A 27,474-nucleotide genomic window follows, 5' to 3' on the forward strand; every position below is an offset into this window, starting at 1 on the left:
AATGTGCCAGTCTGTACAGTGAGGGCCAGTCGGTAAGCTGGATACGTAGCTTTCACAACACCTAATACCTTTAGCATATTTAATCCTTAAAATATTTAAACCCTCCTGCTTACTACTAAAACTAGAGTAAAAAAAAAAACCCTGAATGTTTTGGCAAGTTGCAATGGTTTGGCCAACTTTTTTTTCTCTCTCTTCCAAGTACATGTTTGGAGAGAGAAGTTGTGCTTTAGAGCAGTGCTTCTCAAACTTTCAATATGGAACGTGATTCGTTGGAGAATCTTGTTAAACTTCCCTTCGGATTCACTTCTGGATGCCGTGGAGATACACATTTGGTAATGGGCCCCAGATGATGCAGGGCTGCCTATCTGTGGACCACACGTTTAGAAGCAAGGTTTTACATCTAGTCCGTAAACTATGAAGGCAATTGAAGGTTCTTACAAAACAGCCTGTGGTCACTGCTAGTAATGTAAGAAATTAGATACATCCTCACTCTTACATGGAGTCTTGAACGTGTTCTGAAGCAGGGTGAGTGCATACGATAAATACACTGAAATATACGAGCCATAAAATCAGAAGTCCAAAGTCAGTAACTTTATTTTCAAAACAACTTTAATTATAATTTAGTAATGTGGTATGAAGAGTGGTTTATAATTAAAAAACACTTTAGAGTCTCATTCTTAGTTAAGAGCTTTTCTCGTTAATGTTGATTACTTTTCCAATGATTTCTCAGGAATCAAATGAGTTGTGCAACTTGATGAACATGATACATTCATTTTTATATTTTTGGAGAGAAAAAAGGCAAAAACCAGTTAATCAAAAACAAATATACTTAATCACATCTTAAAGATTTATACTTTACATGAAGGAAAATATCCAAGATCCTTTCTCTTTAGAAAATGTACAATTCTAACATAGTCGTGCAATATATACATTTTATCTGTCAAAATAAACCAGGTACAGATGAAAATGTAGCCATATGTAAATATAAAAAAACAGTTTCATCCTTTAAGGTTCGAAGAAGTAGTTAACTTTTTATTTCAGACTTTACCCTCATGTTTATCTTCTACCTCTAGATGTTTAGTCTTTCAAGTTGTTTAAAATGGGTATTTGTTAATACACATGAAGGGCATAGTCCTGAAAAGTCATGAATGCAGGTATTTTTCGTGTGCAAATTGAAAAAGTAAAGTTAGGCCACGGTTGAGGGATCCTATTTTCTGTTTAATGTCTTAATCGATATATATATTTTTTTAAGTTTTTTGTTAGAGCGAGTCGGGGAAGGGTGGAGAGAGAGAATCCTAAGCAGGCTCCGCACCATCAGCGTGGGAGATTTTTAATAACTTACAGCTGTATATCAGGAGAGGGAAATACATTATAAAATTATACCTTTTATGATAGTTTTTTGTATAATCACTTATGTGATTAGGATAAATTGGGTTTAGTTCTTTTTCACAGTTAATAATTTCTACTATTTTATAAAGAGAACACTGCCAGCTAGAAAAAAAATCTCCAGTTCTTTTGCTACTAAAATGAATGATGCACAATTTCAAGTCTCAATGCAGCTTCTTTACAAACTATTTTACTATTTTATATGGCTTGTGTGGCAGCCATGCATGAAGCAACTCTTTTTAATCACATTCTACAGATCTTGTCTATATATACCATTTATGAAATGGAAACTTTAAGATGGTGTTTTTTAAGCCCCATATTACACTTACTTTTAAAGCAAAAGTAAGGCTGACCAGGAATACATAACTTGTTTTCAAGCAGTGGGGTTTTGTTCTTTGATTTCTTGGCTAAATACTCGCCTTTGCTTAAAAGTGTTGGAGAAATACTCCTCACTAGAGCCCCTGCCTCAAATCTGTTGCCCATTTAGGCCACTTGCTCCTGGCGCAGTGCTTCTCCGTTGGGGTGACTTTTGCCTCCCAGGAAGTGTGATACAGTGTCTGGAGATACTTGTGTATTGTCACAACTTGGGAGAGAGGATGCTCCTGGCACCTGGTAGCTGCCAGGGATGCTGCTCAACACCCTACTGTGCACAGGACAGCCCCCTGCAAGGAGTCACCCAGCCCCTTGTCAGCAGGGCCAAGGCAAAGAAACCCTGCTCCAGTGGAATAAATGGCACAGAGACCAGTGGCTAAGTTTTTAGGTTGTAGTAAGCCAGCTGCTTCATGGAGACAGTCCTGACGAGGTACACTACCTAAGCCCCGGCTTGGCCAAAGCACTCAAGCTCGCCGTGGGCATGACCTCAGTTTAGTGCTTCTGTAAGAAAGGCGAGGCAGAGTGAAATAAAAGGAATGACCTGCTAGAATTCTTTGTATAGCACCCCAAAGAACTAGTCTGTATATGTACACAGTAGTTACATGGTTTCTTAAATATTCTTTATCAACTTAGGTTTTTCCTCCACTCTTTAAAAAAATTTTGGGCTCAAAGTATTTGAATCCACACAGCTGTTATAAGAATTGGGCTTTAGCACGTCTAGAGATAGCCAAAGTTATAAGCCCCTGCCATTTTATGGCTGATTTTTTCCACCTGGTTTGTTTTGCTTTGTCAAATACAAAATAAGTTACCAGACAACACAGATAGCTCTAGATAGCTCGAAGGAGCCAGGCCAGAAGAGCAGTTGGGCCTGAGGCACACAGGCACGTACTTGTTTTCAAAGTCAGGTTTTTTGAGGATTGTCTGTAACTGTAAGAAATCCAGATCTTCGACTTTCAAAACTAAAAGCATTGCTGCTGAACTCCAACCCAGTCTTCTCATTTTATAATGAGGACAGTGTAGTTTAAAGAGGCCAAGTGATTTGTCCAAAGCTTTAGGTATGCAGTTTCTGACATTAAATAGTTCCCACTTGCCTTTGCCTCTGCCTTTCTCCCAGTCCCTCCTGGAGAGTGTGTGGGCTGAAACAAAAGGTGCAGGAGAAACGGGTGGCGTTCCAAGGCAGTCCATTTACGTTAGTGACTGGGATGCTTGTTAAAATATGGACCACTGGGTTTCATCCTCTTTTGACCAAATAAGTGTTCCAGGAGTTGGGACCTAAGGAGCTACCTAATGAGCATACTTGCCCAGGTGGGAGTCATTCTGAAAGTTTAAGTCCTCCAGCAACACACAAGCACAGAGGGTGCACCTGCTAATTTGGGGGCTTCCAAGGTCTCCTCATAATTTGCAAATTCCCGAGTTTTGTTTTGTACTTTGTTTGCACTGCCTGAAATTCCAACAATTAGAAATTCACCGTGGCTTATTTTTCTTACTTGTTTAGCAATAAAGGAAAATAGCTCCCTGGAGTTAAAGGGATTATTCATGCAAGTAGGTAAGTGAGATGATTTTTCTTCCTCACACCTGGTGTAGAGCAGCTGCTCCAACGAATTGGAGATTTGGATGAAGGCCAAAGGGAGGTGGCTAACCCTGAATTACTAGAGAGGAAGGCACGCCTTAGTGGGCTTCTAGAAGATGGGGACACCAGGAGGTAGGTGCAAGAGTGGTTTAGTACGGAAGGAGGAAGGATGCCAAAGAAATTACTCCTCTTCCATAAATTCAAACTAGGTCCCCAGGCAGTCAAGTCAGCCAGTTATGCATGGTGAAGGAGAAAGGGAACTTTCTACTTCTTTTGGCACAGGCTGGGCCTCTAGTAGATAGGGTTTTACCATCAATGTTGTGATACAGATTTTAAACAATTTTGCATTTGACTTCTAAACTACCCTCCCAGCCCCCACCCCCTTAAATGGAGGTTTCCTCTGTAGGAAGCATACTCTAGGCTCCTACCAGGTATCCAAGATTGTTTTGATAAATAGATCATAGCAAAAAAGGGACTCTGAGAAGGCCGACAGCAGCGAATTATACCTTACTTCATTAACAAAAAGGTCACTTCAAATAACCTCTGTGACAGCTCTGGATGACCAGCATAAGTTGAAGACCTGTGTTGTCTTTTTCCCCCCATCAACCTCAGTATCCAAGCTAATTATATAGCTAGGCCAAGTACTTCCACTCTTGTGGTCACTGTTTAAAAACAATCACTTTAAATGGTTGGGGTTCCCCCCACCAAATCTGAGAAAGGTTCTATTTTTCTTTAAGACTTCTCATGTTTGGAAGCATTTCATGTTTCTGACACAATGCACATTATGTAAACTCTGGACCAGCCAGTGTAAAGGTCACTCCCTGCCCCCACCCCCCGCCCATATAAAATACGTCTTTTACCCTTTCTACTCCCAGCGCCCCCCCCCAAAAAAAAAACCCAATTTCTTCTTCCCAAACTGACCTGCAGTTTTCGTAAAGTATCAGGCGAGTTTTACCGCTTACACATAAAGCACTGGGATTTAAAACAAATCCATTCACGCAAACAGCAAACCCTGGCTGTGCTGCCACAGCTCACGTTGCAGTGAGACCGCCGTGGGGCTCAGCTGTTGAGTTCTGTGGTCTCGTCAATCTCATCCGCAGTTTTGGACATTTTTTCATATTTTCTTTTGAAGAAGCCCAGCTGTAAGGTGATGTACAGTTTTTACCACGTGTGAATTATTTTGTTATGGGGCCTCAGACCCCCTTGGTTGCCCACTAAAGCCCCTGTGGGAATCTCTGGGGCTCTGGAGAGGATGATGTGCAGACTATGACTTGGGCTCAGCTTTTCAGTGAGGAAATAATGCACAGGATTGAACTGAACGGCATACATTTTCCAGGGTCTGGTTTTTTTGTTTTTTGTTTTTTGTTTTTTTTTTTTTGGTACCTGAACAAAACATTCAGGGGTCTGGATAAAAGGCAGGTTGGAAAAAAAAGTATCGGGATCCAGACCTCATTTTATATATTGGATATAAAATGCTTACTGATGGTTTTCAGGAACGGATGTGAGAATTTGCAAATAAATTTGCCTTTCCTTTTCTCTTATGATGGAGGTAGGTACCACATAAAACTTAAGGTTACTGTTTGATAAGGAAATTCAAGACAGATGTATTCAGGAGCCCCATATTTTTAAGTATGGTAATTTTCTTACCTTCCATAAAACTGCAACCAGAGCTAATAGCAAAACGATTCCAGCAATTACACTTCCTACTATAACTCCAGTTGGTACTTCAGCTTTCTCATGGGGTTTCATTATCGTAATGGGAATCTGTAAATGTATGTATATATGCAACAATTGAATTAACTAATGGTAGCATCCCCAAAAAAGTGAGATGGTTTATTCAAAGTCTCTGATTTTATTAATGGTGGTCTAGAAAGGTGATGTCACTCGGTCAGGATCTCATTCCTCAGCTAAACATTGTGCAGTACAATTTCTAGAGAAAATGCTTCTGCAAAGTACAGGCAAAGAATACAAGTTTTCTAGTTTCCTCCCTTTAATTGTGTCCGTATTTAGTGGTTATGTCATCTCTGACAACTTTAGATGCTTTATTTATGAAATAGGAACTTTAGTTTCTGGCAGACAGTCTCATTGTCAAATGACAGCATTTGGAGTCCAAACTTGGAAGGGGGCAGGGGTGGCCAAGGACCAAACAAATCAACAACTCAGATGCCTTGTGATTAAGCAACAGCAGCTTTGTACCGGGCTTCTAAATATTGATTTCACTTAACTCTCACTCAAGAGTACTTGATGTGCATTGTTAAAAAGTGATAGTTAATAGCTCAGGGCTCAAGTTGACCTTTTCAGTGATAAATTGTCCTGGAGGCTATGTGTGCTCCTTTATGTCCACTTCCTGGGAATCTTTGTGACTCTGTAATAGAATGGCAGCCCTAAGAGTTCTAATGGTAAAATACCGTATATTTTATATACAGTAAAACCTTGGTTTGCAAGCATAATTCGTTCCAGAAACATGCTTGTAATCCAAAGTACTTGTGAATCAAAGCGAATTTCAGGAACCACCAGCTCAGTTGTGACAGTGGGATGTTCAGCATCACGGACTACTCCTATGGTAAGACATCGCTCGTTGATCAAGTTAAAATTTATTAGAAATGTTTGCTCGTCTTGCGGAACACTCGCAGAACAAGTTATTCACAATCCAAGGTTTTACTGTATGTATGTGTGTATATATATATATATATACGTATATATATACGTATATATATACGTGTGTATATATATATATATATATATATATATATAGTGTGTATGTGTGTGTATGTATATATATGTTTTTAGTTACAGAAAGAATCCCTACCATTTCCTCCACAAAGTGTATTAAGAATACTAAGAACTACATTGTGGGCAAAGCAAGGTAACAAAAATCTTACTGATTGGTTGAATACTACATGACCATGGCAGACAAGCTGCTGCTTATCACAGAATTTATGAGTTGGACTAAATTTGAGTCTGGCCTTTTGGTAATTCTGTTACTTCTCATTTGTATTTTCAAGGGATAAAATAAGGCTTTATAAATTTAGGAATAAAGTAACTGAATTCATATAGTTCACTGCTTAATGGCAGTCATATCTTTACTCTCCATTCCAGAATCTCCCAGTCTGGGGTCCATGGAGCCAAAGGGATCCACGAGTATAAGTTTATTTCTCAGATTTTTAAATGGACCAGAATTCAAACAAATTTAAGAATCACTTAATCTACCCTATAGAGAGATAGGTCAGATTATTATCTGGATTCCAAATATTCAAAAAATCATCTAGAATATTTGGATTCAAAATCTAGTTTCATAGACAATTAATAGTTGGCCTTTGTTATTTACCAATATTGCTCAGAGAAAACCAAGAAAAAAAATCTAAAGGTTCATTAAAACTGTTAATTTCAAATTATAACTTATTTACTAGTACTTTCTGGAAAAAAAAAAAAAAAGACCTCAGCAGATATTCAGATAGTCTGAACACTACATTTTTCTAAAATGAACTGTTAAAATATCTATATTACTGCTAAGTTCATAATACTTTGAATTTGAAGTCCACATTTCCTTTGGCTCCATTTCTGATTTTCCATGCCCCAGCCTCTGAAGAGTGGGTGTGGGCCTTGACTGAGGGTCTTAAGCCAGAGGCCAAACAGCATCCTCTTTTGGAATAATTTCCCCTGGGACCAGAGTGAGATACCAGGGCCGTGTGTGAGCCTTACTCTCAAGTATGGAGAGAGGTCCAGAGTTCACAGGGCCATTGGCTTTTTAATGGCTACAACAGTGGACTGAGGCCAGCTGCCAGGCTGGTCTTTGGGATAGAGTCTTAAACTGGCTTCTAGTTTGTAACAAAAGCATTAGGAGGAAAAATGGAAAGGGCTCTGCCAGCAGATTAGCAGAGCATGGAAATCCTGCTCTATCTAAATATGGCATATTCCAACCAGAGGCTCACTGCAAAGGAAAGTTGTCCTGTGCCAGCCTTTAGAACAGTGAGCCTTTGTTTTCTCTAAAAGTGCATTTCTTTGCAAGATGCTTTTTTTGTTTTATATCAAGGGGAACATTTATAATTTTCTAGACTATAAGAACTAATGAATGGACCCTATACACAGTGCCAGTATGTAGCTATAAGGAATAATAAAAAAAAATGCCCTCTAATAAATGCCTTATTTATTAAGCATACTTAAGCACTTTCTCTTTAAAAAATACTGTAAAATAAAATCTATGATTCAAATAAGAATGACCTGAATGTTATGGCCTGTGACCTAGACTGTTTTGTGAAATCAAAAGAAGGAAGGAAGAGCTGGTGGTGCTGGTTTAGGCACGGAGGAAGGAGTCACAAATAAGATGAACCCCCTCTGTTGTGCCTTCTGCTGCACTGTCACTGCTGGTCCAGCTTTGCCAACATGGGGAGGTGGGGGTGGGGAATGCGGAGGACAAGTACTTCACTGGACTTGTTTGAGTAGCAGATACCTTTGCCAAAAAGCTCAACCTCACATCAGGTTTTTAGAGTTTCAGTTATATTCTATAACCATGTAGGTGAGAAGAACCACTACTCTCAAGTTTTCAGAAACGGAATGCCTACCAAAGACCAGTGCCTGCTAGGAGTGATAAGGTATACTCACCGTGACTGTGTTTTCTTCGATCACATATATCTGAGGGTTATAGGTGTTTATTTCTGCAGATGCGGTCAGCTGTACTGTCTGGAAAGTTGACTGGAACATAGAAATAAAAAACATGTTTTATCTTAGCAGAAATGAACGCATGAAATTGGTATGTTTATTTCTGCTAAGGGAAAGGACAAGAGCAAATGGCAGCTCTGAAGACTCCAGAATCTTGGTGTTCTTGAGTTGGTGATCTGTGGAGGACCACACATGAGAAGGACCTGGGAGACTAAACACGTGGGGTGGACGGGCCCTGCCACAATCGCAAATTAAACCTCAGCGGGAAGGGGGGGTGCGGGTGTTGGGGACGAAGTCCAGGCATTGTAGGTTAAAAAGAGCTCCCCAGGTCTAACTTGAAAACAGTTAAAAAAAAAAAAAAAAAACCCAAAAAACAAAGGTTTAGAAATGAAGCTTTTAATTGGGAAAGATCACAGTTCAGATTTTTTAAAACTTTATGAAGTTTTTCAACATGAGGGAAAGTTGCAAACTTGATGTTTTTATAGATTTACCTAAGTCAAATAATGGAATGGAAAATCAAATTAAAAACAGTAGAAGTACACTTAGACTTGACCATGCATGTCAGCAGCAGACACCCTGAACCTTTTGTCAAGCTACATAATGAGTAATTTCAGGTTTCCTAATCTAAGTGTTTCTATAAAAAAAAATACTGTATTTGGTGCAGACATATACGAAGGACACAGATTTTATGCTGTTACTAGTAACCACCTAACTTGAAATAGCTTTTACATGTATTCCTGGATCTAGTTACAAGAAAATTCTTTTTCAATGGATACGTTATTGATGTGTATTTTGTTTTTTTCTGTAATGCAGTTCTCAGGACTGATGCTTGCTTGAAATAGCATACAATGCCCAGATTGGAGAACTGCCTTCATATGCTCTGGCTACTAGGATTCAGTTTTTCTGGTTACCAAGGCACATGTTTCAACATACTACATGAGGTAATTTGCTAAATTATATCTGGGAGCCAAAAAAAGAATGCATATCCAAAAAGTGAGCGATTTATTTCCTCCTCCTCCCCCCCCCCCCCCCGCCGCCAACTCCGACCCCCCAGTCTCTGATTAGTCTTAATTTTCTCAAGATAGAAGATTGCATCAGAAGTTACCCTGATCATTTGTATCTTAAACATATTATTGGGGGAAACGTTTAGAGTATTGACAATTGTTTCCTTAAAAAAAAAAAAAAAAAAGCAGGTAGTTAGGTGATGCTGGTTTCACAGTCCCTGTAGACTAAAAAGAATTTCTTTACACTGACCTACCTGCCCTCCCAAACCTGGCCCTTTGCGCAACTGTGTACATGATATCCTGCAGGGTTAACAAGCAGTGGTAGTTACACCATGCATACCTGAGAGAATGAAGTAACACACCAGCTGGCATTCAACAAGGCTTTGCCTTAGAAATGGCAGCCAACAATGCCATTGGAAGCCTGAGCGATCACTTTGTGAGGAAATTACTTGCAATGTTCACTTGCACTGCATCAGAAAAAGGGTGAAAGGCAGTATGTTAATGGGCTCTACTACAGGAAATGAGGTTCATATTTCAGACTGGATCTCCTGGGTGGTCTGAGAACATCCATTTGGCTGTTGAAATAGCCAGAAACAAGGTGAGAGTAAACATTTGACCTTTCGGCAAAGAGGAAGATGTGTAGGGTGTGACAGACAATAACTCTCATGGGAGTTTTCCATCTTAACCATAACCACGTCAAAAAAGCGTAAATACATTTCTTCAGAAATTTGCTCCCAGAAATGAAATTGCTGCTCTTGAAAACTTTCGGGAAGTTGCTTTAAAAAGTTTTACCGTTCGGGGCGCCTGGGTGGCGCAGTCGGTTAAGCGTCCGACTTCAGCCAGGTCACGATCTCACGGTCCGTGAGTTCGAGCCCCGCGTCAGGCTCTGGGCTGATGGCTCGGAGCCTGGAGCCTGTTTCTGATTCTGTGTCTCCCTCTCTCTCTGCCCCTCCCCCGTTCATGCTCTGTCTCTGTCTGTCCCAAAAATAAATAAAAACGTTGAAAAAAAAATTTAAAAAAAAAAAAATAAAAAGTTTTACCGTTAAAATAATACAGTTTTACACAAACTCAAAAAACCCAAATGCTTTTTACAGAGCCGGCACAAATGCATTTTGATGCACAGTTTTCCTTCCCTGCTGGCAAAGGTTGCCAGGAAAACATTCCTTCCTCAGATCCAAGGAGATAAGAACCAATTGGTGAAATGGGGCACCAAACTGCATCATCTGGGATGGTGGTGTAGCTCACTGCATGCTTCCCATCTTACAGGATTTGGAGGTATCTGCAAGCCTTGCAAGTAAATGTAACTAACAAAAGCCAGCAAGAAGAAAACCGAGCTCCTCCTCCACACACCTACTTCCCTTTTCCCCTCCCTGCCTTTCACTGTTCCTCTTTCTGTTACGTCTTTATCCACGAATATTGCTTATATTGTGGTTCCATGGACGAGTTCAAAGGGAACTTAGTCTTCTAATCTTAAGACTCCACAGCAGGGAATGGGATTCTTGCAGAGATCAAGAAGCGATTAGAAAACGGGGAATAGAGTTTGGTTGGTAAGCACCTCGAGGACTGATTATTTGTTTTAAAAAAAATCCAGAAGAGCCATGAAGACCCCCGGCGCAGGGTGTTTCAGACTAATTTTTTGCTGCCTCGATCAGAGCCAGTGTTGCTAAAATGAATAGCTATCTGCTTACCCAGTCTGCTTTAAGAAGCCCTGTCTATCCCTATATTTGTCATACCTGGCTGAGATTCTGGGCTACTGAAATCTCTGCCAAAAGCAGATATGACTACCACAGAGTCATACCTGGGAAATGGCAGGAAACCTTGACATTGTTTTGACACCTTCTTTAAACTTTTCATGAGACAAATGATTGAAAAAGTTGTGTGTACACTGGGATTTGACCAAAGAAAGGGTAAAACAGGAGAGCAGAGTAGTCCCATGGCTCTAACATAGGAAGATGGATCCTGATGTTGGATTCATCTGCGTGGTGGGTTGAGATCAATTAGCTGGGAGCTCAAGGAGGGAGACAGACATAGGCACTTTGATTTGGGCGTGGTACAGGTGACTAGGGAGTCAGAAATATCAAGAGCATGAGGATGAAGACAAAGCAGGTGGCTCATTGTACCCCAAGACAGCACAGGGGATCCTGACGACATGTCAGAGACTGATGTCGTGGGTTGGCATGGAGTCCATGAAGCTGATGTTTTACAAGCACCCCAGATGATTCTGAGGCACAGCCAGGTTGGGCAAGCTTTGGAAAGGCATGGAAGCATGTTGGCTTCCAGGATATAATTGCTTGGAGTCATTTGGGCACTGCTGATATTAGCCAGAATACTACTTTTGTCAAAGGGTATGAATTTATTGACAGTGAACCCCTCTGCTCCCTTGCTATTGATAAACCCAACAAATAAAGCTTATACTTACTGCCGCAAAAGTCCCATTCCAAATTCTGGTAGACACATTAAGGAAGTACTCTCCTTTGACCTGAAGGTCTTTCAGCCAGCAGGTAACATTGCTACACGTAGCACTTCTACAGTTCTTTCAGGTTGAAGTCAATGGTAAAAGGAGAGAGTTAGTATGGACTTTAAAGAGTAAATGCTAAAATTTTAAAGACAGATAAAACCCAGTGCTGGGCAGGATCTAGGGAAACAGACAACCTCATGAACTGTTAGTAGTCATAGCCCTTCTTCAGGAGATTGTGTCGCTTTGCTTCAAAAGGTAAAAGGTGCACACTCTGCCTGGCCATTTCCCATCTGCATGGAAGGCCTCGGGAGATAACAAATGTGTGGAGAAGAGTACATCGAGCCTGTTTATTGCGTCACTACTTCTGAGAGTAAACACACCCCCCAAAATGAAATAATTGTGTTTATCCACAACATACTAGGTAAGTAAGTTATCGAATATACATGCACAAAATGAAGCACAATTTAGTCATTAAACATAATTGATAAAGGGATGCCTGGGTGGCTTGGTAGGTTGAGCCTCTGACTCTTGATTTCGGCTCAGGTCATGATCCCAGGGTTGTGGGACTGAGCGTGGAGCCTGCTTATGATGGAGTCTCTTCCACCTGTCCCCCTCCCTCTGTCCCCTGCTCATGCTCTAACAAAAACAAAAACATAGTTGACAGTGACACAATCGGTGGTTGCCAAGGGTTAGGGAGGGATGACTACGTGGGATGCAGAGGAGTTTTAAGGCATTGAAACTATTCTGTTAGGATACTATAATTGTGGAAACAGGTCATTATACATTTGTGAAAATCCATAGACTATCTGACATCAAGAGTAAATCCTAATGTAAACTATGGACTTTGGATGATTATGATGTTGTCACTGTAGGTTCATCAAATGTACCGCTCTGATGTGGAAGGGGATTTGGACAGTGGGGGCAGAAAGTAGTTGGGAAATTCTGTACTTTCCGCTCAGTTTTGCCATGAACCTCAAACTGCTCTAAAAAGTAAAGTCTATTAAAAATGTTCAGTGACCGAATGACCTATAAAAAAAGGTAGCATGGTCGATTTATGTAACAGTGTACATGTATCTTGGTATGGATGAATACTTAGAGATGTAGAGAAGGATATTCATTAGATACTGAGTGGCCAGCTGTTAAGTTTCTAGAGGACTTTAGTTTCTTTGTAGTGTTTTTGTGCTGTTAGTTTTAGGTTGTTCACAGTGATCAGTTACCCCTTTTACAAAAATCAAAACATTTTCACAAAAATAAGGAAAATGCTCAAAGGTATAATATTTTGGCATACTCTGAGATGATTTCTCCTGGACATTTTTACATACTACTGTTTAGATATGTCATATTTACACTGTAATTCTACTATAGTTACTTTAAAAAAAAATTTCATTCTCCTATTTTCCTGTACCCCCCCCCCCCCCCGGTCCCATTCATCACAAAACCAGTGCAATAAAAGAAAACCAGAATTTCTGTGTTGTTCTTAGAGGAGAACTATGGTTTGTTTAGGGTTACTGTTTGCTAAACATTTACTATTTGAGTACTAGACTAGCCTCTTTCTCAAAGAAAGGGGCATAGCTCTGGAGCAGGAGATAATGAAATATTGGAAAACAGAGAAGGCGGCTAGAGAGGCGTTTTAAGCAGCTAAATAAGATATCAGTGATGATGTGGAAGGGAGATGTAAGGAGCTTCACCTTCAAAGCACACACATGCTGCCCTCACAGCTCTTTGCAATGCTTACAAAGCGCCTGGTACAAAACAGTAGTTTCACATGGAATCCTTTGGATTTCGTGAAATATGGAACATGTATTTTTTATTACCGGCATAAGTAATAGTCCCAATAACCTGGATTTGAGAGTGTATTTTCTAAGTCTTGATTCATACAGTCCATCAAAGCCAAAATGAGAAAGTTCTACCATAAGAGATGGTAGGAGAAAAGAAGTGCATTGATTTCCAGGTCAAACAATAAATCACCCAAGGAAACTTTCACCCTGTTAACCTGTCCTCACCAATTCTTTTATGTGCCGGAAATTTTCATTCTTGAAAGATACCGAAGAAGCTGTGTGTCCTATTTTCAGTGGATTTATTTCAGCATTACAACTGATGTCACCAGCCTGCAAAGAAGGACATCAAATCAGTCTCAGGAAGCAAAGTGATCTGTGATGTTCCTTTTAACATGTTAGGAAATCCTGTGGTCACATGTCTGGGCGGGGGAGGGATCATTAGGTTGCTTTCACATCACTGACCTGGCCACACTTCTTGTAGTCAATTAACATAAACTTGGAAGTATTCAAATCCTCCTGGCGCCACTTGGTGGGGCAGCACGGGTGCTTACCTGGTACGTACTAAGACCATTTGCAGTACCAGTAGGTTGTGAGTGATTTGATTCAGGGTTCTTTCCTGTGCCCCATTTTAAGATTTCGATTTCCGGTAGTTACCTATGTGCACCACAGGAATAACCCTACTGTAGAACCAGCTCTAAGTGCCAGACTAAGGCTGAGCCAGTGTCCGGGGATTTGGCTACACAGTGCTTCTGAACCCAGGCTGCATGTCAGAACCACTTGGAAGTGGGGGCTTTTATGGAATCTCTGGTGCTGGAGTCTTAGCCCTGGAGATTCTGATTTAATTGCCTGGGGGTAGGCCTGGGCCTGGGCATGAGGCCCAGCTGATAAAAATGAGGAACAGGGTTGATCACTACCAGGTGGAAGGCCAGGCCAGCGTCTTAAAGACTAGCTACTAACTGCAGCTGTGTAGACCAATTGTTCTGTGGTGGGTTCGACCTCATACTTGTCAGTGAACTAACTACTCAATGGACAGGGCTCTGACAAAGTCAGATCTTCACCTGGCCAAAACAAGGCCTTAGGAATAATTTCTACCATCTGTAATTGTTTCCTTATAACAGTATCCTGCTTCTGATAGGACACTGACTGCTAGTTTCCTGGCACTCAGGATGCAGAACCTTTATCTTCTCAAGTTTTCCATCCATAAGATCTGAGACATGATCACCCCAACCTCATGGGGTATTTCCATGTTGAAAGTGCACAACTTTATAGGCAATTCAGTTGCCCTTACCTGATCTGTGTGCACCCCAGTCACATACATCAACGGGTTCTTTTCTTTGGTGTATTGAGGGATGTGGATGATCACGGATGCCATGCTGACTGGAACACTTCCTGTTGTTACCTATGTAATATGGAAGAAAACATTCTGGTTAGTGCTAGATCATGCACATGTTGCAAAGAAAGTGATCAATAACCTCTGTGTTGATGGAGGGCAACTATTAAATGGTAAGACTGAGGCCATTTGAAAGTAAGCCTTGTTACTTTGCAGTCACACTCGGGTCTGTGTGTCTCACCTCTCAGTGGAGAATCTCAGCATCTACAGTTTGAACTCGTAAGTTGTGACTTAGGAGTTTGTTAAAAACACCTGCTGTCTGTTGAGCCGGGCTACCAGGGCTGAAGTCCCATTTGGCCCCTGACTGGCAGTGTGGCTTGGGCAAGATACTTAACCTGTCTATCCTTCCGTTTTCCTCATTTGTAAAATAAAAAGAGTCAGCAACTTAGTATGTGCAGACAGCAGTTGTTCGCATGAGTGGGGAGTCTGTTCTAATTGGTCAGAGATCACGTCTTACTGGTTGTTAAACATTTTAAACAACAACCATAGAAATAATAGTTCTACCAACGTTATAACTGGCCTGCAAAACAGGTAAAGCACTTGGTACAAATGCTGATACTTTTTAACCTCTATGAATGTTATTTTATTGTTACTACTGATTGACTAAATATCCCATTAAAGAAGTAGTTGTGAAATACTAGCCACATGATACAAATTCCAGTATCTGGATCACAAATCAGGACTTCTAAAGATTTTTTTTTTTAATCACCAAATCTTAAGGTTGTAACCATGTAACTAACTAGCAGGAAATGTAAAAATAAAATGGTATTCATTTAAGGTCGTGGATGAATTCTTTTTACATTCCAAATTTTTTGTAATTTATTATAAAATAACAACTTTTTCAAATTTCCCTTTATGTAATTGATAACAATCTTTAGATTAATAATTGCTTACTAATAGCCAATGGAGACTGGCTGAATGAAATTTGGATACAAATGGTTAGCTTGTCAAGTAGAAGTGGTCTCCAAGGATAAATTGGCATATTTATTGTATTCCAGAGACTTTTGACCACAGCAATAACATTATATTAATACATTGTTGATTAATAGTAAACATTTACTTTCAAAATATATCCATTATCTTTTATCCAGAACACATAGCTATGTACAAAAGCCTCAGCTATTTATTAAGAGTCTTAGTGATTCTCAAAGTACAGCACCTGGACCAGCAACATCAGCTATACCTGGAAACCTGTTAGAAATGTACATCTTTAGGCTCACCGTAGACCTACTGAGTCAGGAAGTCAGGATGGAGCCCAGTGATGTGTCTTTAACATTCCCCCAGGTGATTCTAATGCAGCTCAAGTTTGAGAACCACTGGTATATTTCAACATTTTACTTTCTTCTTCTCTTCCTGGCTTCCTTATTTTTTCTTTCCCTTTCTCCTGATTATTATTTTTTTTAATGTCTATTTTTGAGAGATAGAGACAGCATGAGCAGTGGAGGGGTAGAGAGAGAGAGGGAGACACAGAAACCGAAGCAGGCTCCAGGCTGTCTGCGCAGAGCCTGATGTGGGGCTCGAACTCACTCATGAGATATGAGATCATGACCTGAGCTGAAGTCGGATGCTCAATCGACTGAGCCACACAGGTGCCCCATGATTTAGTATTCTTTTGACAGGCTTACCAACCTTAACAGAGAAGACGAACTTTGGACCAATATCTTCAAAACTGTGCACGACAGAAGGAACATTCCCATCCGAGGAGACTTCATAAAAATTTATGTTGGTGGATCTGTTGGATGATGTTTGTCAAGTCAAATATCTTAGTTTTGCTGTTGTTCTTGAAGCTTAATATTTCTTTTATTTAAATACCTTCTAGCTTATATTAAAAGTAAAAGTTTACATTAAGGTATGAAAGCTTGCTATTTGTAGGCTTATGTTTCTCAGGCTAAAACAAATTCCTTAAAAACCTATCCCTTCATGATCTTTCTGCAAGGCTCCTTGTGTTATATGTTTATCAGTTGTAAATTTCCTAAAATAAGTACGAATGTATTCCTTTAAAACTGACAGACCCCAAGGTTGCTATTATACTGACTGGTGTATTCATGCAGTACACACTTAGGCCTTGTTGCTGGATGAATGGATTTATAAGCCAGAGGATTTTCCACTTGGGTGGCTGAAATGCAGTGATAGGATTTTAGTTCCTGCAGTATTTGTTATTGGGTGCTTGTAAAACAGGGCGTACATTTTCTTTTATCATTCCTTCTCCCTATCCTTCTCTATTTCCAAACCAATTCTATTGCTTTTGGTCTGAGTTGAGGTTGGTCATGGTTTTCCATGACTAGTGTAGAAATCACCTTTCTGAGGGCTGACCCAGAGGTTTTATTAGACTAGGCCTAGAGGTATTAGATGATTTGACCTCTTTGCTTGGAATTGCCAACTAGGGTTTCCAAGTGAAGTGAGGACCAGATCAGAGGAATACCCACAGGACCACTCAAATTGCAACATAACTGGATACCCTTCCCTCTCCTCCCCACTCATTTCTGGCGCTGAAGCTGGATTCCAACCAGGATAGCTTCATTAGGACTGTGGGGAGTGGGAAACAGGCGTAGGAGTCTGAAAAGCAATAGTTCTTCCTACTATGCACAACATAACTGCATAACTGCATATTACCTAATTCTTGGATGTTGACTCTATTTCCTAAAAAAATTTGAATTGGATATTTTCTGAGATACTTTTTGGGTTTCTTTACTGAATTCTTGTCTTTATGTTTAAAAAATTTCCCCCCAAATTCTCAAAAGGAAAATATGTCATAGGTAGACTTAAATAGATGTGGCATCTGTCAAGGTTATGTAGATGAGAGGGAACAATGATTTTTCAGCCTTACATGGAAAATGGGAAAACTGACTAGAATTTGAAACAGAATGTCTGGCTGTATATGCATGATTTATTCTCTTTACCGTCCAGAAGACCTTTGTGTACCCCCCTAAGAACAGTTTCTAAATTAGTATGTTCTGTTTTTGCATTTTAAAGAGCTCTGACATTTTTCCATTTGTTACTTAAGTTTTCCTTAAGTTACTTAAGTGTGGATGATCAATGTATTTATAAGCAGTTAGCTATACTCAGGGGGCTTCTGTTTTAGAAATAATTCTATCATGATTTCCACCCATAATACTTGCACAACATAACTGCATATTTATCAAAGTGGTTGCTAAGGGATACACTCAATGACTGGGTAGGATTTTTTCACAAAGTTTGCAAAGATGTTAATTTTGGTGTTTTTGGTTTGTTTTTTTTTTTTTACAGCACTACTTGTGATGGTTAAACAAAATAAATATGCAAAACAACCAAATAGCTCATTAATCTTGAGTTGGATACATAGATCATGATCCAGCCAGGAATAGAATAAGTTAGATCTGTAGGTCCATATATATAAACTTCTCTAAGATCATATAAGAAAAAGTGAAATTAGGAAGGATTTTATTCCATTTGGGTAAATATGTGTGCATCCGTGTTACATGAATATATCCTGGTAGATAAACAAACCTTGCATCTGGAAGGTATTCAGAAAATAGCTGAGTCATGTATGGGATGACCAGAGCCAGAGGAGGCTGGAGGCATGACTTCACTTTATGGTATATCTTTTTGTAATGTTTGGATTTTCTGTCCATGTACATTTAATGTCTTTCTTTAAAAACAAATCCAGAGGAATGATCTGGATGGTAGGATTAGGAGCCATTTTAGTTTTTACACACCATAATTCCCCATATTAATTTTTTTCACCTTTCAGGTATATTTTAAAGGACATCAGACGGTCCAATTTAAAATCCAATTTACCATCACAGAAATACAGAGCTAAGATATTACTGAAAGTGAAGTCCCACTTTCATCTTGTATTTATTTCATGTTGGGAAAATTGTCTGGAAAAATTGGCCATGGTGTGAGAGTGGAATCATGTAAAGGTTGTATTGAGCTAAAACATATAGGATAAGAATCAATGTAGGTAGGGAGAGAAGAAATCAGGTAATGTGGTAATCTCAATCTCTCTGGATGCACTGGTCTTCCATCCTTTTATCAACAGTGCAGGTCCTTTTGGAATCTGCAGTTACAGATTAATTTTTCAGGGATGGATGACTGGGCTGGATCTGTTTTTGCTTTTGCTGTTTGCAGTTCACTTGATATAGGAGCATTCTTTCATCTTTGCTCATGTGTCTCTCACTCTAGACATAACGACACATTTTCCTTTTTGTTTCTGCTCGGTGATCTAGTGCGTGATCTATGTGTTCCATGCTTCTGGGGGTTGGGGTGATGTGGCGAACTGGACAAGTCCGTCACTGAACACTGTTCACACCCTGGCTTCTTGGAAATACAGTGCAGTGCATTTTCCAGGCACCACTGAGCTGTGATAGGAAACTGCCTTCGTGCCTCACTAGGTAAAGAACTCTGGTTTCCAGCCTCAAAGGTGGGCATCACCTGCAGGTTGGGTACCTGCATGGCTCTGCTCTAGTGTGTCTGTGCCCGTGAACCTGCTTCACTTCTTGGTGGGGGTTAAGGTGATGCATCACCCTATTAGTACCTTTGGTATCCCACGTGTTAGCCACTTCTCAAGACACCTGTTTCCCTGAACAACTCATGATAGCTAGTACCAACTGGTATCATTTTGCCCCTGCTCCCAGGTACACTTGCTCTGGCCAGGCAAGGTAAGGGAATAAAGCATTTCTTCATAGATGACCTCATTGGAAAATGCCTCGTTTCCTCTTGGTGGGAAGAAACCCATTATGTTAAGTCAGGAGTTTTCCACCCAGAAGCTAATTTTCTATGATTCAATGTAATGTTTATGGTGGACCTACTATGTGCAGATCATTGTGCTTGGAGTTCTGGTGTTTAGGGGTGGGGATACCGCTTGAGAGCTCATGTGGATAGTAGGAAGAGGCATGGAGAAGAAAGTGGTGCCACCTCCTCAGGGTCCGGAGAGTTCTGCTTGGACCCTTTGGGAAGGTTGGGCCCTCATCTGAAGGGCTGCAGAGGAAGTGCCCTGCGGCCTGTGGCAGAAAGTTTGCTCCTCTGTCTTTCTGGCATTGCTCTCGGTCAATAAACCTAAATAGCCGTGTAAGGTTTTCCTAAGGACTGACTTGTCCCTAAACTTCCTCTGTCCTATTTGACGAGGGAGAAACCTTTAATTCAAATTTTCCAGTTAAGAATAAACGTAGAGAGTCATGAGCCAGATGTGTTCCACACCGAGTGATATCAGTGGCCACAGGCTACTCACGGTTTCACCCACCTCGTTATGTGAATTTCGGCGTCATACAGCAGAGGGATTTTGAAATTGACCAAATTATCTGCCTTGTTTTCTTCAGAGCTTTCGCTATTGGAACGAACATTAGGAAATTACTTAAAGAGAACTATTATTGAAGTCATCTATCATCAATTCAAGACTTCATTAGGTTTTACCTTAAGGCTTGGAAACTGACAGATGCCTGATTCTGAAGGTTTTGAAGATTGAAGTCAAAGTTAATCATGAAAGTCACCTATAACCAAAATTAAAACTCATTAATTTATGGTGGTTGTACTCAGAGACCAATTAAAAAAATGGTTCCCAGAAAAGCAAACTCACTCCAATTTGATCTGGATTTTATATACCTTAAGCTTTCATCTTTGTAGAATATCTATTTGTCCACCTTGCTTCATTTAGCATGCCTCCCCTTTAGAATCAGAGGGCTTACCTTTCAAGTGACATGTATAGATCATCACATCACAGGCATATCTCCTTCACTGAATTTGACAGATCTGTGTTGATGTGAAACTTGCTTAGCAGGGGGTAACAAATGATATCTGTGACTCTGTACATCACTCTGACCAGTGTTGGTCAATAAATTAAAGAAAGAGAGAAAGAGAGGGAGAGAAAGGGAGAAACGGAGCGAGGGTGGGAGGGAGGGAGAGAAAGGGGTGGGGAGGGAAAGGGAGAAAGAAAGAACTCTCCATATTGTATGTGCTTTTGAAACGAATTACATGGGAGAAAATCCCACTTCTATTAATAATTTACAACATTCAGATATTTTAAAAGCTTCCTCTAAATACGCAGCTAGTTCTTTTGTAAGGACTGTCAAATAACGTTACCTAACAAAGAAGGTGGAATGGTGGGGTGAATTAACACTAGTGCCAAGGAGGGACCAGTGTGGATTTGAGGATGAAATGCAAGTTGTACCTGTTGCTCTGTCTTTAAAGCTGGGTAGCCTACATCACAGGTAACAGACTTCTGAGAGGAAGCAATCTGGCATACGACTTCTGTCCCATCAACCTGAAAGACACCAAGGAAACAATGACCAATCAGTATTTTGCATGTGTGTGTGCACACGTGCTTGCATACATGCTGGAAGATGTATAAACCACATGGACATCTTAGCAGTAGAACTGATTCACACTGAACTAACCTATTGTCCCCCAAGACTTGAAAATCTTTTACTGTCCACATAGCTAATATACTATTTTTATTGCTAACAGGACACCCAATAAGCCAAAAGTGAGGTCAAATACTGGAATTTTCCCCCAGAAGTAAATCCTAGTTCTTCTATTTCCAAAGCACAGAATAAATTTAATATTTAGAAATGCTATCTTTATTACATACCTTTCTCTCAATATATTTGAAATTAGTAGTTTCAAGAAAAGAGAACAAAATCATATGTTGGTGTTTGTATTTTAAATAACTTAAAGAATCTTTTTTAGTTTTCCTTGGGTTTTTTTTTTCCTCTTTGAAATAAGAAGTTCTTATTTGGCACAGGAAATTGAAGCATTGAGGTCAGAATAGATTTAGAATGTTAAATCTGTTAAGTTTGTGTTGACTTTAACTTGGATGAAACCATTTTTAATCCTTTTGTCAAGTAGGGAATTTGGGAAATCTCAGCTTTTCCCTCCTCTCCCGTTCATTGCTTGGTGGCAGAGGAGGGGCCAAAGGGGCGTGCATGGCCAAGTGTGTTCCTGGTATAGTGATCAAGTCAACATGATTAACTGGCCTCGCTGGAATGCATCATCTTGGCAGTAGCATGGCCTGTGGTTACAAAGCCTGGACTCAGCTGTGGGACTCTCATTTCTCGGAGCAAGTGCAGCTCGAAGGATCTGTGCGGCACCACAGCGGCCTCCTCACACAGATGGCTTGAGAAGAGTTATGGTAGGTGTCTGGCCAAGTCTCAGGGCAAAGGAAAAACTGACCAAGCTGTGAAGCAGGACTGGTCTAGATACAGGGCCAGGCTATGTTCTCATGTGGTTTAACTAGTTGGGAGCCCCAAAGTTGGGACTGAGCACACTGAGGGGTAAGGTGCTTCTTCAGACAGCACACGGCCCACCGGGATCTGAGTGTGAAGAAGAGGGCCAATTAACAACAAGCGGGAGACACAAGAGCAGTGAGCACAGGGTGTCATCACATACCGGCATGGTCCAGGAAGCGAAAAACAAGTTTTCTGAAAAATCAACAACAATTCCAGTGTTGTAGGCACTTTCCCTTTTGTTTTTCAGCGTTACTAAAAATGTTAACCTTTTGTTTTGGTTGCTGACAATAAAGGGTTGATCTCTGTTACAAGTGAAAAGGAAAGGAAGAAAATTATTAAGGTTAATAGGGCCAGTGTTCAAATCCTTCACTCATTTTAAAAATAAGAAGATAAAACTCTTTAGATTTGGAAGACTGAGAAAGTTGTTTAATAAACTATCTTCATAGTAAAATGATACAGACAACAAAGAAGTCAACGCTATTGGAGTTTCTTCTTCATTGACTTTAATCACATTGTAGGGAAAGGAGCCATCCAAATACAAATTTTTTTTATTTCTTGTTGTTTTACTCCTATAAGGATGGTAAAAACTGAAGTTCAAATTTTAAAGATCTTTATTAGTTATGGATGTTTCTTTTGCAGTAAAAAATCTCCACAAACACTCACTTGAATCAAGAGACCTATTGTGTCTTATTTCTATGTTTTACGCTGAGCTCTGAAGCAGACTTACTGAGCAGCTGACAGCTGTTGGACATCTAGAACTAGATCAGAGATGCAAACTCCATCATCCCCACATTCCTTGTAGAAAGGGATCTACAAAAAAGGAAAAACAATCCTACACATTTGCTCTGGACTTAAAAACCAAATTGTGGAAGAATATATGTAGTATTATTCCATTTATATAAAGCCCAAAACCATGCAAAAATAATATTTGGGGAATATAAACATGGTTAGCAACACCAGGAAGAAAAAGCATTGATAAATGCAAAATGCAAGGTGATGATTTGCCTCGGGTAGCAAGAAGAATGTGGATGTGATGGGGATAGGGAGGGATACAGAGAACATAGGTATTGGTAACATTTTTTAAGTGGATGGTGAGCACAAGGTGTTTGGCTTTATTGAACACCTCTAGCGGGCCAGGCACTGCTCAAGGGGCTGGGAATAGAGCAGGGAAGACGACAAAAACTGCTGTCTTCGTGGAACTCGCATGCTGATGAATTTCACACAGACGAGTGTTTCATTTAGAAGACTAACAATTGAAAAGTTCTGCCCTAGGTAGCTTTCAAACAGTACCGCAGGGACCGTGAAGCTTTCTTAGCCAGTCTGAATTCCAAGGAGGGCAAAACGCACTTACACTGAAGACCTTGGCCTTCTCAGAGTAGGCTTCGAGGGCAGGGCTGGTGCCAGGGTTTTCCAGACTGACGTTGACACACAGATCCAAAGAGCTGACAACATCAGAGGGCTTCTAAACACACAGAGATACAATGAAGCAGTTTTTTAGGGCACAGCAGCTTCAAAACAAGAAAATGACGACAAACGTGTTCAAGATTAAGAACACAGTCTGCTCTCAATTATGTGGAGTTACCCTTGTTTTGAATTTTCAAGACTCTGGCTTCTTTACGGTCTTAATTCTGCTCTTAGCCTCTTCACTATTAAGAAACCTAGAGACTTGGGTTCAGTAAAAATCTGAAGCAGCATATCTTAGTTAAGCTTGTCAGTGATCTCGCTATTCATACACAAGTAGTTTATAAATATTTAGAGGATCTGCCCAATTTTAATGCTTAAAGCATCTGTTGGGGCACCTGGGTGGCTCAGTCGGTTAAGCATTCGATTTTGGCTCAGGTCATGATCTCATGGCTCTTGACTTCGGGCCCCGAGTCGGGTTCTGTGCTGACAGCTCAGATCCTGAAGCCTGCTTCAGATCCTGCGTCTCCCTCTCTCTCTCTCTACCCCTCCCCCGCTCATGCTCTCTATCAGTACATGGTTCTTGGGTTGTTGGCTAGGTCTTTCCAGTTCCTACTGCCAAGATTTAAGATAGTCTTTAGATATCCTGACCAAATCTTTGGGAGGGAATATTATGACCTAGATGGGAAGGTGCTCAGGGCCAGTGTCAGACAACGACAAGAGAACTCCCTTCCTTAGTCAGAACCTAACTTGCTCTGCAAAGCCAGATAAAGGGGATTCCCACATGGGAAACTAAGTCCCCCAAGTTTTGGCCCTCATGTACGTGAGAAGCGACACTGCCTCTTGCATGCATTAGATGAAGCGACTATCACTTGGCAGTCATTAAAGCCGACTCTACCCAGCTACAAGCACAACTTCTCCACTCCGCCTGCACAGCGACTTCACTCTGCCCTCAGTTCTTGTCAGGAAAGAACAGTATCTCTACAAATGGTAAACCCTAAAAATCCAATTTGCCTTTTCCTGATTAGTGCTATTTGTTATCACCTAGTCCATTCACAGGCAGGATTTACTCCTGCCGTGAGCCCTTTTGGCGGGCAAGACTAGCATGGCGTCCTGACTGTAAGGAGAGGTTTCCTCAGCTGGCTGCAGGGTTGGCGCACAGAGTGGGTGTGGTGTTGATAGCCAATATACTGTGTTAACTGAAACAAGATCTCTGCACTGACCCAAACCGCATACATCTTCTAAAAACTTCACAAGGACACATTTGTGTGAAGAGGATATATATATGAATGACAGCCTGGCTGATTTCATTCCCCCAGAATGGACTCCACGTTTTATTTGATCTACCACTCAGCGCAAAAATAGAGAATGAGAGCCAGCTTTTATCCCTTTAAAGAATCTGTATAGTCAGCATCTTAACAAAAAAGGTCCAGGCCTTCATAAATAAGACTTCTTTCATATGAACAAGAAATTAAAACAATCAATGGATTTTAATTCCTGTGTTAACTTTGTTTTTCCAAATCATACTTAACATTTTTTGAGATGGGATCTCTGTATCATCAATCTATATCAGAAATATCTGGGAGTACTCCTCAAATCTGCATATTCCTTGGACGTTCAAATCCAGATTACTGGTGGTGAGGACCCTGAATATGCATTTTATAAACTTTTTTTTTTTGGCAATTCTTATACATTTTAAATGCTGAGACCCATATTCTAGGAAAATTCTTAAGAAGTTCTTTTAAAACTGATTTCCTGAGGAAATCGCACTTTCAAAGACCATTACATGGTTTCTAGGGGGAAATATTCATATAATTTATAAAATAAATTTCCTGTGGGAAATTTTCCCGAGAATTTTTCCTACTTGTGAGATTTTCAAAATTCATGTGAACTGTAGTAAGTGTGGCATAAGACTAGAATAATATTTACCTCATAATCTACCTTTCTTGTCCTATATTAATTTAAACCCAATAGTGGAAATCAAAATTGGCATTGTTCATTTCAGCAGCTTAAAATAAAATTTTTCCCTGATAGGAAAATGCTGAAATAAAATTTACTATCTACTGAAAGCTCTCCCTGGTAAACATTTAAGAAAGCACTGTCTTTGATTTCTTTAACAATCTTATTTTTTTAGCCTTTTGGTTGTAATTCCAAATATTTCTATGCTATTAACATATTAATAGAATGTGACCATATATTAGCATAAAGATAACAGGATTTCCTGCTCATGAACTTAGACAAGAAAAGCATTAATTAGAAGGGCAACCATTTTCTAACTTGTAAGCTTCGTTTTTAGACTTGGACCATTCATTAGTCTCTAAGAGGAAAGGAGGTGACAGAGATGACGGAGACCTTACCTGTATGTGGATGATGTACTCAGAGCAACTCTGTGTTTGACTTACTATCATATTCTTCTGCAGGCATCTTTCATTATTTTCTTTAAATAGCCCCCTGGAGGTTACTCTGGATGAATATAGGTCTGCATCAATTGTGATGTTGTATATAATGGCTAGGATAAAAATCACAAAGAAATGTTAGGACAAATAAACTTTTACAGAAAAACCATCCCTGCCTAATTGTATCTTACTGGGTGAAGTCAAGGACTTCAAGAAAATATAAAAACAGTCTTTACATTGATGGATTGTGAACTGCAGACATTTGTAATTCACACTCTGGTGTGACGTAGGTGACTGTGGATACAGAGAGAGTGATTCAAAGAAGCGTGGCTTGAAGCAGTGGGGAGAAAAGTAGACTTGACCGAGGAAATCTACTGAATGAATTTGGTCAAATCACTCACTTCTCAAGCCTTGGTTTCTTCACCCCTAACATGGTGATATGTCAAAGAAAGAAATAGCTACCGAGTACCTACAATTGAACACATTCTTGTATGTTATCTTATACAAGTTTTACTATAATCCCAGAAAGTGGATATTATCATCTCATTTTTCAGGTAATAAACACAGTAAAAGAGGTAAAATAAACCAGCTGTGTTCACAACAGCTAGGGCATGGTCAGAAATAAAACTGCAGTAATTAAAAAAATTTTTTTTAATGTTTTTATTTATTTTTGAGACACACACACACACACACACACACACACACACACACACACAGACTGTGAGCAGGGGAGGGGCAGAGAAAGAAAGGGAGACAGAGAATCTGAAGCAGGCTCCAGGTTGGGGCGCCTGGGTGGCTTAGTCGGTTGAGAGTCCAGCTTCAGCTCAGGTCATGATCTCACGGTTCATGGGTTCGAGCCCCGTGTTGGCCTCTGTGCTGACAGCTCAGAACCCAGAGCCTGCTTCAGATTCTGTGTCTCCCTTTCTCTCTGCCCCTCCCTTGCTCATGCTCTCTGTCTCTCAAAAATGTATAAACATTAAAATTTTTTTTAAAAAACGAAGCAGGCTCCAGGCTCTGAGCTGTCAGCACAGAGCCCACCACGGGACTCGAACTCAGAAACTCTGAGATCATGACCTGAGCTGAAGTTGGACACTTAATCAATTGAGCCACGCAGGCACCCCAAACTGGGGTAATTTTGAAATCAGAATTCATTCTTTCACTTTCCATGCAGTTGTGAAGATTAACTAATTTGAGTGTTAACTGAGATACTCTGAGGGAACACTCTCGATGCTTAGTTCAGGGAAGGCATGCAACTCTGCAGGAATAAGTTTGGAATCCAACGGACTTGGTTTGAATTCTAATTCCACCATTTATGAGTTCTAGGACTTTAGGCAATTTGTGTAACCTCTTTGAAACTCCATTTCCTCATCTATAAAACAGAGATAATACTACTAACCCAGGGAAATGAAAATGAAAAAAATGCAATAAAAACTGATGTCAGTTGCCAATACACAAAGTATCAGAGCCTTCAACTAAAGCTATCCAAAATTGAGAAAGAAAACCTGATATTATTCAAAGCATCAGCTGTCTTATCTGGGCTTACTCTATCTTATGATTTTCAATATTTTAAAGATTGAATAGACTTCCCAAAAACTTTAATTCCACAGGTTACATTTAAAATACCTATTAGAGATGTATAGTTTTTCTTGCTCCAAGAACTTAGTGAAATTCACAAAGATAGATAAAATAGAAGTGAATCAAATGAACTAAAACTAAGTGGTGAAAATAATACAAAGAAAAAATAATGCCAGGGAGGGGAACATAGCTAGGACAAAGTTAGTATACATGATCATATGATTTCTTTTTTTTTTTTTTTTTTGTTCAAGTAGTCTGGTAAAAAGGTATAGTCTGATGGGCA

General features: G+C 40.0%; 1 protein-coding gene across 2 annotated transcripts in view; it reads right to left on the bottom strand.

Annotated features, from left to right (window-relative positions):
* Nucleotides 1-569: 569 nt before the first annotated feature.
* Nucleotides 570-27,474, bottom strand: part of ITGA2 (integrin subunit alpha 2) — a 109,685-nt gene continuing 82,780 nt past the window's right edge. The window contains exons 17-31 of one of the 2 annotated variants that reach the window (XR_003971848.1): nucleotides 25,578-25,729; nucleotides 23,171-23,281; nucleotides 22,547-22,629; nucleotides 21,980-22,121; nucleotides 20,763-20,855; nucleotides 20,009-20,085; nucleotides 19,839-19,922; nucleotides 16,247-16,349; nucleotides 14,516-14,626; nucleotides 13,453-13,557; nucleotides 11,411-11,524; nucleotides 7,931-8,020; nucleotides 4,976-5,092; nucleotides 4,250-4,468; nucleotides 570-3,199 (exon numbers count right to left, since the gene is read on the bottom strand). Coding sequence is in view for 1 of the 2 variants with exons in the window: in XM_030330057.1 (XP_030185917.1) it covers nucleotides 4,388-4,468; nucleotides 4,976-5,092; nucleotides 7,931-8,020; nucleotides 11,411-11,524; nucleotides 13,453-13,557; nucleotides 14,516-14,626; nucleotides 16,247-16,349; nucleotides 19,839-19,922; nucleotides 20,009-20,085; nucleotides 20,763-20,855; nucleotides 21,980-22,121; nucleotides 22,547-22,629; nucleotides 23,171-23,281; nucleotides 25,578-25,729 (1,463 nt within the window). In the remaining variant the exon portion in view is untranslated. Of the gene's footprint in view, nucleotides 4,469-4,975; nucleotides 5,093-7,930; nucleotides 8,021-11,410; nucleotides 11,525-13,452; nucleotides 13,558-14,515; nucleotides 14,627-16,246; nucleotides 16,350-19,838; nucleotides 19,923-20,008; nucleotides 20,086-20,762; nucleotides 20,856-21,979; nucleotides 22,122-22,546; nucleotides 22,630-23,170; nucleotides 23,282-25,577; nucleotides 25,730-27,474 lie in introns of both variants that reach the window. The other variant, XM_030330057.1, reaches the window with a different exon arrangement.

Source organism: Lynx canadensis, chromosome A1 (genome assembly GCF_007474595.2).
Source record: "Lynx canadensis isolate LIC74 chromosome A1, mLynCan4.pri.v2, whole genome shotgun sequence".
Lineage (NCBI taxonomy): Eukaryota > Metazoa > Chordata > Mammalia > Carnivora > Felidae > Lynx > Lynx canadensis.